We start from the raw sequence: 13,127 nt of genomic DNA, 5'->3' as shown, positions 1-13,127 counted from the left end.
CATCCTGCAAACCACTTTAGTTCGCCCGCGTTCCATCACGGGCACCCAGTTGTTGGCAGGATCTACCATCACCCGCCTCACTGGCAATCCATAATATTGGACAGGTGGGCACTTTAGATCGTTCAGTGGGGTTAATCCTTCCCTTTTCTCAAAATACTTTCACCCTTGCTACCATTTTAAGATTGGCTGACTGAGGACCCCTTCTCCCTGCTTCATCACTGAGAAGAGGCTGTTTTGGTCAAAGGAACCATCAAGAGGGTGCCAGCATCAGAAGTAGGTTTTGCTTGCTATTGCTGTTACTTTCTGGTTCCCAAGAAGAATGGAGGCCTCGATCCTCTTTTAAAACTGTGCCCTCTCAATTTCTTCCTGAAAAAGAAGAAATTCAGTATGCTCACATTAGCTTAGGTTCTGTCTGCACTGGACCATGGAGGCTGGATGGCTGCGCTGGATTTGCAGCATACCTACTTACATATTCCCTTCTTGCTGGCCAACAGGTGCTACCTGCGGTTCACGTTGAGCAATGAGCATCATCATCATTTCACTGTGCTCCCTTTTGGCCTTACCAGCGCTTCTGAGTTGTTCACATAAGGTGATGGCAGTGGTTGCAGTATACCTTTGGAGGTCAGGGTTTCCAGTTTTCCCCCACCTCGACCGGTGACTGTTGAATGCAAGCTCACCCCACCTCCAGACTATGGAGAAATTCCTGCATTTGCTGGGGTTCACTATAAACTTGCCCATGTCAATCATGGCTTACTCCCAGATTCTCTCTTGATTGGGGAGAACCTTTGTTAGATCTGTTTGGTGGGTCCAGGATATTTGGGGCATGAATCTGATGTTTCAGTCCGTATCCTGGATTTTGATGAGACTTACTGTGAGTCTGCTGGGCATTGTGGTCCCCTTCATCTTGCTGGTAACACAAGCCTGCTGGCATATGTGGGATCTGCAGTGGAACCTGAAGTCCCAGTGGATGCAGCATCAGGGGAATCTCTCTGACCTGGTCTAGATTTCAGCTGGAACAGTAAAAGACCTGCAGTGGTGGCTGACGGACTGTGATTTGGTCAGTGACTGACTCCTCTCCCATCCCCAACCAAAGTTGAATGTAGCTATAGATGATGAATCACTCCTGGGCTGGATTGGCCATCTGGGAGAAGTAGAGTTGAGATGTCTCTGGTCTGTGACACAGTCTCAGCTCCACATGAGCTTGCTGAAGTTGAAAGCGCTCCGACTGGCATTGAAAGCCTCTCTTCCTTCCATCAAAGGGAGGCTAGTTTAGGTGTTCACAGATAACAGCATCACCATGTGATATTGCAACAAACGGGGATGGGTGGGGTTGTGCACCTTGAGTCAAGAGGCTCTGTGTCTCTGGACATGACTGTAATGTCAGGGCATTTCCTGGGTGATTCCACATCTGGTGGGCTGTCTGAAAGCCAGGCCGGTCAAACTCAGCTGTCATTGTGTAGGAAGCTGACTCTCTATATAGTGCACTAAAATGAAGTACACTATACACAGAATCCAGTGGATCCCCAATTGGTAGTTTCAGAAATCAACAGTTAGTGCAATTTTCAGAGTTCTCTCAGTGTTATCCTATGGAGGAAAACAATGTTCAGGAAAGACAGGGCAAACAATGACTTACAAAGCCAGTCTCGGGGAGTTAAAGTAAGTACTGGTCACTGGTCTGAACCATACCAACAGGTCACACCCGGACGGCACTGGGGTGGCTGGGTGCATAGGTGTTGTAAGGCTTCAGGTGCCCAGTGGTTTCCTGTGGTAGTTTGGTCCTCATGAAGACAGGCTGCAGGCTCTTGCTAGGAAGCCAGTCAGGACAACAAGCAGATAAGTAGTAGGCTTTGGGTGCTCTGGGATGTGGGTGCACCTTTGGTCCTCTTCTCCTGTTCCCAGTGGCGACGGATGCCGGGGTGTCTTTAGGCGTTGGGTTTTTATGTCTGGGAGCACTTGCAATCAGGAGTCCTGTGTGTTGAGGCTTCAGGTGTCGTCAGGGAGTCTGGCAGGGGTGGACTGAGAGTGGACTTGAGCTCTTAGGAGTCGGGGGACATTGTTGGCACCGATGATCCACCTCAGCTTGGGTCACGGTTGCAGTTGTTGTTGGAGGTGTCAGAGAAGATGTAGGCATCTCTGGAGAGTCCTAGGTGCATGGAACCTCACTCGACTCAGTCTCTGGGCAGCTGGGGACCCGCGTTGGTACTGTTGATTGGCTTCACCTCAGGTCATGGACGTCTGGTGCAGTGATCACTTCAGGTGTCAGGTTTCCGGGGTTCCAGCAGTTGCAGAGTCTTTTTTTTGGGAGTTTCTTCTTGTTGGGCACGTTTGCTTCCCACTGGAGACTCGAGTCTGTATTGAAGGCTGGAAGAGTTGGCTTCTTGTGCAGGATCCTTTGACGTCAGCAGGCAGGCCGGAGGGGCTGGTTCCAGGTCAGCTTCTTCTTTTCCTCTTCTGCTGGTGCAACTCTAATTTGTTTGGTTCTTCTTAGGTTGTGGAAATCAGAGTTCTAGGGTTTATGGGTGCCACCTTAATACTCAATTTAGAGGGCGTTACAGGGAGTGCCAGGTGGTAGCCAATGGGCTGACCACCTTTAGGGTGCCTACATCCTTTTTATGACCATGTCTACTGGGAAGTGGGCATAACCCTGAGCCTAGTGACCTAATTCCTTTCCAAACAGATGGAGGAATTTGAAATGTAGTGTCCACTTCAGCGCGTCCACCTTAGGGGTGGGATTGGCATGAAGTGGGTACACCTCCTAATCTGCCTACTTTTTCTGCCAGTCCTGGTGCCAGAAGTGGGTTCTGGACAGGGGAGTTGGTCATCTCCACCATCTGGAGAGACCTGGGTTGAATTACAAAGGCAGATAGGCATTTGAAGCTCCCTGCCATGGAATGTCTATCCTCACTGGGAGGGGTGTTAACAACTCCACCAGGTGTAGGCTTTTGTCTCTGGCCCTCACCTTGGGAGGCCATGAACATGTCTAGGGTGGTTGAATTGGTCGGGACCGGTCAGTCAATACATCAGTAGCTCATGGGTTTTCAGGGGTACCTCTAAGGTGCCCTTTGGGTGCACTTATTAATAGATTCCTCAGTGGCATCAGTGAGGATTTATTAATCTGAGATGTTTGATACCAAACTTCCCTATGTTCAGAGAACCTATCATGTAGCTGGGAAACTCGTACTGACCAGTGTCCAGCACATGCATTTAAAATGGCTTCCCTCCACACTTACTATGTTTGAGAATCGACAAGGACATAGTAGGGGCATATTTGCTCATGTGTATATGCCCTCACTTGTAATAGAATGCACCCTGCCTTAGGGCTGAAGGCCTATCGTAGGGGTGACTTACAGATATTACAAGCAGTGTTTTAGAGGACATGGCACACAAGTGTGTGCCATGCCGAGATTTCAATGTTGGGAACACCTTTTCATGCATTCTGCAATAGCAGTGTGCGTCAGGTTGGTGCTGGTCCCTCAGAGTGGCACAAGTTGTGCTGCTGCTCTGAGGGGCCCTCTCTAGTACCTATACCAGGGGTACATGCGCCATGAGTCATGATACGGCCTGGCGGTGTTTTTTTGGAGGACGCTGCTGCTGACAGCAGTGCTGCGTCCCGTCTCCTGCCGGAGGACCCCCTGCAAGCAGGTAAGTTGGGTTCTCCCTATCAGGGATTGAATTCCCTGGCACTGATAGTGCCTCCCGCCATGGTTTTCGTGGCGGTACGCTTGCCATGAAAACCATGGCGGTAGGTGGAATTGTGACGGCCGCCGGGCTGGAGACCGAAGTCTCCAGCCCAGTGGCCGTTACCACCCTTGCGGCCGGAGTGGTACATTGGTGGTTTGGCTTCAGCCAAACCGCCAATGTCATAATTTGGAAAAAGTTACTGCCAGCCTGTTGCCAGTACCTTTCACCAAATTACCGCCAGGGTCGTCATGAGGGCCTATATGCTTGTTATTGGGATATATTTGTGGCTTGGTCTGCATCCAAACAAGTTGATCCCCTTTCTCCACCCTTATCTGATATTTTTTTGTTTATTCTTCCATTTGACTGACAAGGCTTTGCGCATTGTTAAAAAGGTACTTTTCACCCATATCGGAATTCTTGCTGTTACCAGATCAGCCCTCCCTGTTCAAGTCACCGGTTGTAACTCATTTTCTCAAGGGACTACAGCATATGTTCCCTCCAAAACCTTTCATTATGCCCCAGTGGGACCTGAACCTAGTTTTAACCTTCCTTATGAGTGCGTTTTTTCTAACATTTGCACAATTGTCCTCTTCGCTATTTAACCCGAAAAATTGCCTTTGTGGTGGGCAATACATCAGCCAGGAGGGTTAGTGATCTGCAAGCACTTTCTGTGTACCCTCCTTATATATCTTTCTTCCCAGATAAACTGATGCTGAGAACATGTGCCTTTTTTTAACCAAAAGTGGTGACACCTTTTCATGTGGGCCTGATGATCACCTTGCCTACCTTCTTTTCTCTGTCTTATCCTTCCAAAGCAGAGGCTAGATTCCACCGACTGAATCCAAAAAGAGCATTGTTGTTTTACATTGATCATACCTGAGAGTTTCGGGTGTATGGTGAACTTTTCATTAGGTTCATTGAGGCGAAGAAATGGAAGGCATGCAAAAACTTCTCATCTTACAATGGATAGTGCTCTGCATTAGGATCTGCTACGCGGTGGCAAAGAAGCAATCCTCTGAGGGCTTGTCTGCTTATTCCACCAGAGCCAAGGCTGATACCACTGTGTTAGCTAGCAGAGTCCTGGACATCTGTCAGACTGCAAGGTTGGCATCTGAACACACTCTTATCAAACACTATTGTCTGGACAGTCAGGCCCATCGTGACAGGCACTGTGCCTGTTCGGTCCTCCAGCACTTCCTAGTCCTATCCTGCTCGCCCACGCACCTCTAAGGGGTATTACTTGGGTATCTAGCTTAAAGTAAGTAGTCTAAAGTAAGTGGTCTGTGGCTAGAAGTTTTTATCAGATGAACAAGTTACTTACCTTTGGTTGCACCTTATCTGGTAGAGATAGTATCTAGCCATAGATTGCTTACTTACCATCTCACCGCCCCCACTCTGGGAATGGATTTCCCCATATAGGGTGATTCTGCACACTGGTACATTAGCAACCTTCATGGCTCTGCGATTCTGGTGTACAAAAGGTTGTGAAGTATAACTAATGTTAGCATGCTGGGGTGGTGTCTAAATGGACACCGTGCACTTCACTTCCGGAATAGAAGATACCTGCGATTTGGAGCTGAACAACACCACATACAGGCGAGCAGCCATACTGTTGGAAAAGTTTCTGGATCCCATCTGACACCTGGGGATATTTCCAAAGTATGCAATCTGTGGCTAGATAGAGTCTCTACCAGATAAGGTGTTAGTGAAAGTAGGTAGCTTGTTATTCCAGACTGCAGTCCTTATAGTTACAGGACATTTATTATTTTATAGTTGATGGTTTTGCAGGATGCTATGCTCAAAGAGTTTTCTCTTGCAGGTGGAAGGCATGCAATGGCTTTAACCGTTGATGGAAAGATTTTTTCTTGGGGCGAAGGAGATGATGGAAAGCTTGGACATTTCAGCAGAATGTAAGGCTTTTGCATTTGTCTGTGCATTGCACTGTATAAAAAGAAAAGATTCTTTTGAACTGTTTGTGCTAAACGTTTTAAATCAATGGGTTAACTAGGTAATCATTGGTTCCATCTTTTACTTGAAGAAACAATAGCTTTGGGCACCTCTATGCTCCTTACCATGTATTTCAGTGTATTATTAAACACTGTATTATAAAATGTTAGTTTTTTTTTTTTTTTTGTTAATCGTAAATATTCTTTTGCTTAATTTCAAGTTGAAATATAAAAATTGACATGTGGCACGTGCCATTGTCACTGTCCTTCACAAGTCTTGCTTTTGCTACCTACACTCTACATGCCTTCACTTTTTCTTCCTGAGTTTTAAGTTGATCTCCTTTTATTGTATAATAATACAGTTTGTTTTTGCTTTTAAAATTAAAACATAATCGAGACATCTCTAATGATATTTTATAAAACTATAATTTGAAGTATGATAAAAGAATTACTTTGGATACATCCTAGTTATCCTTACCAGAGTAGACCACTTTTATCTTACTTAAGGGTCTCTGAGGTTGACAGTTAATGTAGTATTTTATTTTAAAAGATTTTGTTCCAATAAAAAACATTAAATCTGGATTTCGTGAATTTGTGATTGAACCCAGCACAATGTTTAACCTGTCTCTGCATGCGTGTTTTGTTTAGGAACTGTGACAAACCAAGACTAATAGAAGCTCTGAAAACCAAGCGAATCCGTGATATTGCTTGTGGAAGTTCTCACAGTGCTGCAATCACTTCCAGTGGTGAGCTGTACTCTTGGGGCCTTGGAGAATATGGTCGACTGGGACATGGTGACAACACAACACAGCTGAAACCTAAGATGGTGAATAGTCATTTATTTGTTCAAGCTTTCGTTTCTTTTGACGTGACCGGATGAATCTCTATATTGCTTTTTATCTGTCCATTCCTCTCTCATGAGCGGGACAAAGTTCACCATTGTTCAATTGAGGCAGCACATCCTGCTTTGAAAATTGTTTCTACTTTGAACATTTTTGCTACATATATTCATGTGATTTATGGACCCAGTGTAACTTAAACAAAAGCTAGTAGGAGCAGTGGCTGCCTTTACAGACAGATGGCAGGTAATACCCACCCTTCCAATGCAACAAATGATTCAGCTGCATGAAGCATACCAGCTCTTACACCCTGCTTCTGATCCATTGTAGACCATTATTAGTTTGGGTGGCCTCCTGATTTTAATATTTTACATGAGGTCTCTGTCATAACAAATCTTTTAAAGGGGGGCTACAAAGGAGCATTTGTTTTTGTAACACATTTTATTGCTCTTCTAGAAACAAAACAAAATGCTTGAATCATTCCCCATCGTTGAAGTGGGAGTCCCATGGTACAACTGGAAAGGCAATGTAATGTTAAACATGGCTAGGGAAGGCCAGAAAACGATCACTTTAGTAACCTATCTGTATTACTTAAAAGAAACCAAACTTCAACCAATCAGGTTACAGCACCCTGTAGAGCACTACCCTCGGAAGCGTCTGTCTCTCAGATGATTTTCTACTGCACACCATTTGACAATCTCCCCTCTGAGCTCAGCTCATTTCAACATTTATTCAATCTTCAGAGAGATATCTATCTACCTACTACCAGTTACCATCTACTGCAAATCTGACTCTACAGTGTCAAAGCAGGCCAAATAAAAGGACTTTTTAGGCCTTGCAGAACATGTGGGAAGAAGAGGCTACATTCAGGTGACCAGCACAAGGACTACATATACTGCCTCTACCCATCCCACAAGGTGAAGAATTGTAAGGTATGTTGTACCTTTTCTTCAAAAACCTGACAAGGGGAGGTTACTGGTGTGGCTTTAAAAGCTTAAAGCCAAGGAGGACCTGGTTTCTGGAGTTAACAGTAAGGATTCTTCCTAATCTTCCAGGAGATTTTAAAAAAAAAAAGAGAAGGAGAGGCCAGGAGTTCGGTCACCTCGTGAGCCTCCAAAGAAATATTCTAAAAAGTCTCACTGTTGGTCTCGCAGGGAGAGCAGTCCCTCTGAAAGCTCATACAAACAGAAAGGACATGACTTTTCCAAGAAAAACCAGGGAGATCAAAATCTGAGCATTCTACACCTTCCCCACAGTTTTTGCGACCAGTTTAAGAAACCGCTGTCGGGACCCGCTGATGGAGAAATCATCGACGAGCATACCATTGATGAAGAAATAGTCAATTATGCCTGCTGCAACGAGAACGACTGCAGTGACTACGACATTGAAACCAACAACAGTGACAACATTGATCGTGATTGACTCACAGTCAACGAAGACTACATCGTCAACGATCTAGTCTACAGAGCCCATCCCGTCGACGGTCAAACTGGTCTTTGCGTCGTTGACAATGACAAAGCCATCGCCTATGAAACCTATTCCAGTGCCGATCAGCCTGCCATCAACGACATTGACAAAATAAAAATCACAGGGGAAAATCTAAAGAAGTGGGTAAAATCACATCTCTGATGCCAGAACATACATCTCCAAGCAAGGTTCATGCTTAATGTTGGAGGTTGGCTCTGTTTATGGTGCACATCTTTAGTGTGGTACATTATAATGAGTTCAGGCAACCCTTAGTGATAGTGTTTTGGTGCCTAGATAACCAAAGCTCTCTAGGGGTAGCTGTGGAGAGCAGCTCAGTCTCATTAAGGAGTGTAAAGCACTTACAATAACACCATAGTCAATCAGTGGTGTTCATACAAGCAATGGCCACACCAAATTAAAGTATGCTTTAGTATACCACTAGTACTAAAGTCATTTCGGTATATCTCAACTTGGAGTTATCGACACACAAAAATATACTTAGAAACAAGCAGGAAAAGCATAACAATGCATGGGACCCTATGAGGGGGCCAAACCATATACTATTAAAGTGGTATAAGAATGGAACTGCCCAATCAAGGTAAGTATGTCAGGAGCTTGTGAAGTACAAAATCAACCAAGATAAATAACAGAAATCCCCCGGGTGCAGAGGTGTTATCTTGCCAGGCGTCCCATAGGCTAACCCAGAACCGTCGTGGCTAGAATTTTCTGAATTTAGGACCCTTCCCAGCGCACGCCAAGGGAACCAGTTGGCACAAGGAAGGTTCGAGAGGGCCCCCACCCGTGGATACCCAGAACAGTGGAGTACCTACACCAGGGAGCCCAGAAGAATAGGGGTAAAGTGACATTGGAAACCTTTGTTGAAGTCAGTGGGAGCCTTGTTTGTCCAGCTGCTGTCGCAACCCATATACTAGGTCGGTGGAACTCAAGAGTGGATTGCAGACAAGAAGAACCTGAAAAAGGAGGGGGTGGAGTCTAGACCACTAGGAGATGTTCAGGCAGTGCAGGAAGGCTATTCCCATACTTCTTGGGGAGAGTTCCTGCAGGTCGGTGAAGGAAGAAGTCCAGCTGCAGAGTCCAAGTGATGCAGGAAGATCCTTGGAGTCGCCCACGAGCTGTCTCACGTCAGTTGCAGGATTGCATAGGGGTCAGTGGTCAGCAGGACCACCAACAATCATTGGCAAGTGCAGGAAGAGGTTGCAGGGAAGTGTTCAGGATTTAGAGGACCAGCAAAGTCCTAGCAACTCTACCCTTGGTGGGCAGTCAGGGCTGACCCTCAGCAAGCAGGAGAGACAAAAGGAACCATTGAAGCTCCCACAAGAACCCTCTGGCACAGGGAGTAACCGTAAGGCCTCAGCAACATAGCAAAGGAGGAAGGAGTCCCACGCTGCAGGCATTGCAGGATGTTGGAGTTACAGTGTGCTGCTGGCTGGGGCTTCTTGAAACTCAAAGATCTCCTGGAGGAAGAGTCAACAAGCCTTGGTAACAGCAACAGACATGGTGCACAGGGGTTCTGTCCCAGTGGCTACAGCAAAGATCCACCACCTCCCAAGTTGGATAGAAGACAAATTGGACCTGGAGGGGACCACAGAGCCACCACCTGTGTTGCAGAGCCTTCTTGATGTCCGTCGAACCGGATCCACCAGCAGGTCATTGTCGTTAAGGTGCCTGCTGATGCAGGGGAATGACTCCTTCAAATTAAGTGAGATTGCTTTTTGCTTCCTGATGCAAACGGAGTCCTTGTAACCCCGGAGGATGCAAAGCCACGGATGTTGCAGAATTCTTGCAGGAGCCGGTGAAACAATGTTGCAGTGGGAGACTGGATTCAGTCTTGTTTCGGTTCCCATGGCAGACCAGCAGCAGTTCTGGAGACCAGGCTGCAGAAGTGTCTTGCAGAGAGTTCCTTGTAGAGTCTTGCACGACAGGTCTGGGAACCCACCCTCAGGTGAGCCCTTAAGTACCCCTTAAAGGGGGTTGGACACTGTCTGCGGTGACCCACCTGTCGGAGGGTGGGGTCAAGGTTGTCACCCATCTGGCTTAACCAGTCGGATGCTCCCAGAGGGTCTCTGCACATCATATTTCCAAGATGGCAGAACCAAGTGGCTACCTGGCAGAGCTCTGTGCACCTCTCTAGATGGATGGGGGGGGGGGGGTCACTCCTGTCCTTTGTGTGGTTTTGCGGCAGAGCTGGAACTGGGGGTTCCTGCACTGGTGCAAACCTGTTGATGCAAGGAGGGCACCAATTGTGCCCTTCAAAGTGTTCTGGTGGCGCTGAGAGGCCACCCCACCCCACCCCAGAGACACTCATATCAAAGGGTGAGGTGGTCACACGTCTACCCTACTAGAAACCCTTTGTTCTTCCTTCCCCTGCTTGAGTTAGGTTAATCAGCAGGGGAGCAGAACAGTGTCTAGGGTCTGCAGCAGCGTGGGCTGGCATGCAGACCCTGCAAGGTTGTACAGGCAGATCTGGGGGATCCTCTAAGGAACCCCCAGAGTACACGGTATCATTTAACTAACACTGGAATCGGTGCAGTTGCATGATTCCAACATGCTTGATACTAAACATGCCTAGGTTCAGTGAAGCCATTATGCAGTTGGACTACTCGTGTTGACAGTGTCCACTACATACCTTAAAATGGCTTCCCTGTTTTTGCAAGGCCCAGGGAATGGAGTCTGGGGTTTGTAGGGGCACCTCTGCTCATGCAGGGGGGCCCTCATAATCAGCACCATGCACCCTGCCCTTGGGCTGAAAAACCTACCATAGAGGTGAATTAGTGTCCAAGTGCAGTGACTGCAATATAAGACAAGCCTTATATCTAAAGTGAAAGGAGCATGCATCATTTCACACAGGCTGCAAAGAAAGGCCTGTAGACACAGTTTGCATGGACTTCCATGGGTGGCATAATACATGCTGCAGCCCAAGGGAGGCCCCTGGTGTACCAATGCCCTGGGAACCTGAGTACCATATACTAGTGACTTACATGGGTGCACCAGTATTCCAATTGTGGGGTGTTAAAGTGACCATGTAACCAAATTTGAAGGAGAACGCACTGCCATTGGGGTCCTAGTTAGCAGGATCCCAGTGTACTACAGTTAAACACACTGACACCAGCAAACCCTGGATGTAACTATGCAAGAAAGATGCTATTTTCCTGCACTTAACACCCAATCATCACCTGAATGAAGATGATTCAGATGATGATGGTCTTCTTGGGTTAGCACACAGTACATTGAAGCTGCATGTAAAGTATCCCTAGGAGGAATACACAGAGGAGGAAGAGTTATGGACAAGAGTAATACCCTCATCAGCAAGAAAGCCTACATTATCGGGAACAATTTCAACCATATCCACAACAACAGTAGCAGGAGGATGTGGTATGTGTAACAAGGGCATTGGTCTGGGACCTGCAAATCATGTTAGTGGATTACCACAAGCCTTACCCGCCTACAACTACCTCAAATAGGCAGATTGTAGTGCCTTCAAAAACTCCTCCATTACAGCCTTCCACTCCACAAACTCCACAGAATATTACAACACCAGCCTCCGCAAGGCATACTCCACAGTCCAGAACCGTACCTGTGCATGACACCTCATCTTCAGATGATGACAGGGAAAAGGGGGAACATTGAGATATCCACACTGAGTAGAATGATTATCTCATTCCGACTCCATCATCCCCAACGCCACCACATACTGATTCACTCCCTGAAGATATAGGTTTCAACACTCTTCTGGAGAGAGCGGCAAAAAGTTTTTGACCTTCAGATGACAACTAAGCAATATGACTGCTTCTTATACGATTTTAAGGAAACCATTCAAAAGAAGGTCTGAGCTGTTTCTGTTGTAGACTCATATGGGAGGCAGGTATAAAGACATGAAAAGCCTAGCCACAGGAGCTGCACTGACAAAAAATGTAATGCTCTGAAAGATTCTCTAGCCTGCCTTATTGGACATCCAAAACCTGACTCAGTAGTCACTCAAGCAGCCCTGCGCCGCTCCAAATATCTATCTGCACTTATTTCAGCACCTCCTGATAAGGAAGACAGGCGCCTCAACAATATCAGAAAGTACTTCTCCCCAATGTCGGCACTGATGGCGCAAGCAGCAAAGTTGTTGGCAGTGCTAGGAAGATATGACTACTAAATGTGGTCCGTCTGTCATTTTCTTTTGTGGTGTTACTATGTGCCCCCTAAGCGGCTAGGGTATGCCCAGGCGTGGGTCCTTTGCTTGCTTTGCCACTGAATTCAAGCTGGCCTGGCTGGTGAGCTGTAATACCCCAAAACCGGTCCTAGGATGCTTGTTTCCAGTCAAGGGAGGACCTGGTTTGGCAGTTCGGCTGACTGTTCCCATGGGGAACAGGGTCAAGACTGATTTGCATATGGCTAGGTCCAAACAGGGCTGACGTGGTGAGCAAAATAACGATGGATTAAACCCAGATCTAGGAATGGGGTGAGTGATGAAAAGTTTCAACACTCCGTCCATCATTTTATTTAGTGGTGTTGCTATGTGTGCTCTAAGTGGCTAGGGCGTGCCTATACATCGATCCCTTGCTCGCTGCGCTATTGGATTCAAGCTAGCCTGGTTGATGAGTAGTGATACCCCAAAACTGGTCCTTGATGCTTATTTCCGGTCCAGGGAAAAGCTGGCTTGGCAGTTCAGGCTGGACTGTTCCCATAGGGAGCAGGGTGGGGAGCAGGGTCAAGACTAATTTGCATATGACTAGGTCCAAACTGGGGTAACGTGGCGAGCAGAATAACAATAGATTAAACCCAGATCTGTGAATGAGGGTGAGTTTTTGAAAAGTTTCAACACTCCGTCCATCCATCATTTTATTTTGTAGTTTTATTTTAAGTGTGGTCAGACATTGCACCATTTCGCTGTGGTCTTCTGCAGGATGCCAAAGCTTAAATGGAAAATCTTTTAAATGGATTAAACGCAGATTTGTGACTGGGGGTGAGTGTTTGAAAAGTTTCAACTCTCCATCCATCATTTATTTATTTTTTTGTCTTATTTTAAATGTGGTCAGGCATAGCACCATATCTTTATGGTTTTCCGAAGGATTACAAAGCTTAAGCAAAGCAGATCCTACAAGAAAGAGAGCATACCTCCTCCGAAATAGACTGTGCCTTGGACATTGTGTTCACAGTTTTTAGACAGATGCAAGGAGCAGCTGTC

The 13,127-nt window shown here is 46.5% G+C and overlaps 1 protein-coding gene across 4 annotated transcripts in view; it reads left to right on the top strand.

The window, feature by feature from the left end:
* HERC2 (HECT and RLD domain containing E3 ubiquitin protein ligase 2) overlaps nucleotides 1-13,127 on the top strand; it is a 1,448,528-nt gene that overhangs the window by 878,396 nt on the left and 557,005 nt on the right. For all 4 annotated transcript variants that reach the window (XM_069204283.1, XM_069204284.1, XM_069204285.1 and 1 more), the window contains exons 60-61: nucleotides 5,501-5,591; nucleotides 6,276-6,453. In XM_069204283.1, coding sequence (XP_069060384.1) covers nucleotides 5,501-5,591; nucleotides 6,276-6,453 — 269 coding nt within the window. The remainder of the gene's footprint in view (nucleotides 1-5,500; nucleotides 5,592-6,275; nucleotides 6,454-13,127) is intronic.

The sequence above is a fragment of the Pleurodeles waltl genome, chromosome 8, assembly GCF_031143425.1.
Source record: "Pleurodeles waltl isolate 20211129_DDA chromosome 8, aPleWal1.hap1.20221129, whole genome shotgun sequence".
Taxonomy (NCBI): Eukaryota; Metazoa; Chordata; class Amphibia; order Caudata; family Salamandridae; genus Pleurodeles; species Pleurodeles waltl.
The sequence above is the reverse complement of the archived record's forward strand: the minus strand, read 5'-3'. Positions and strand labels throughout refer to the sequence as shown.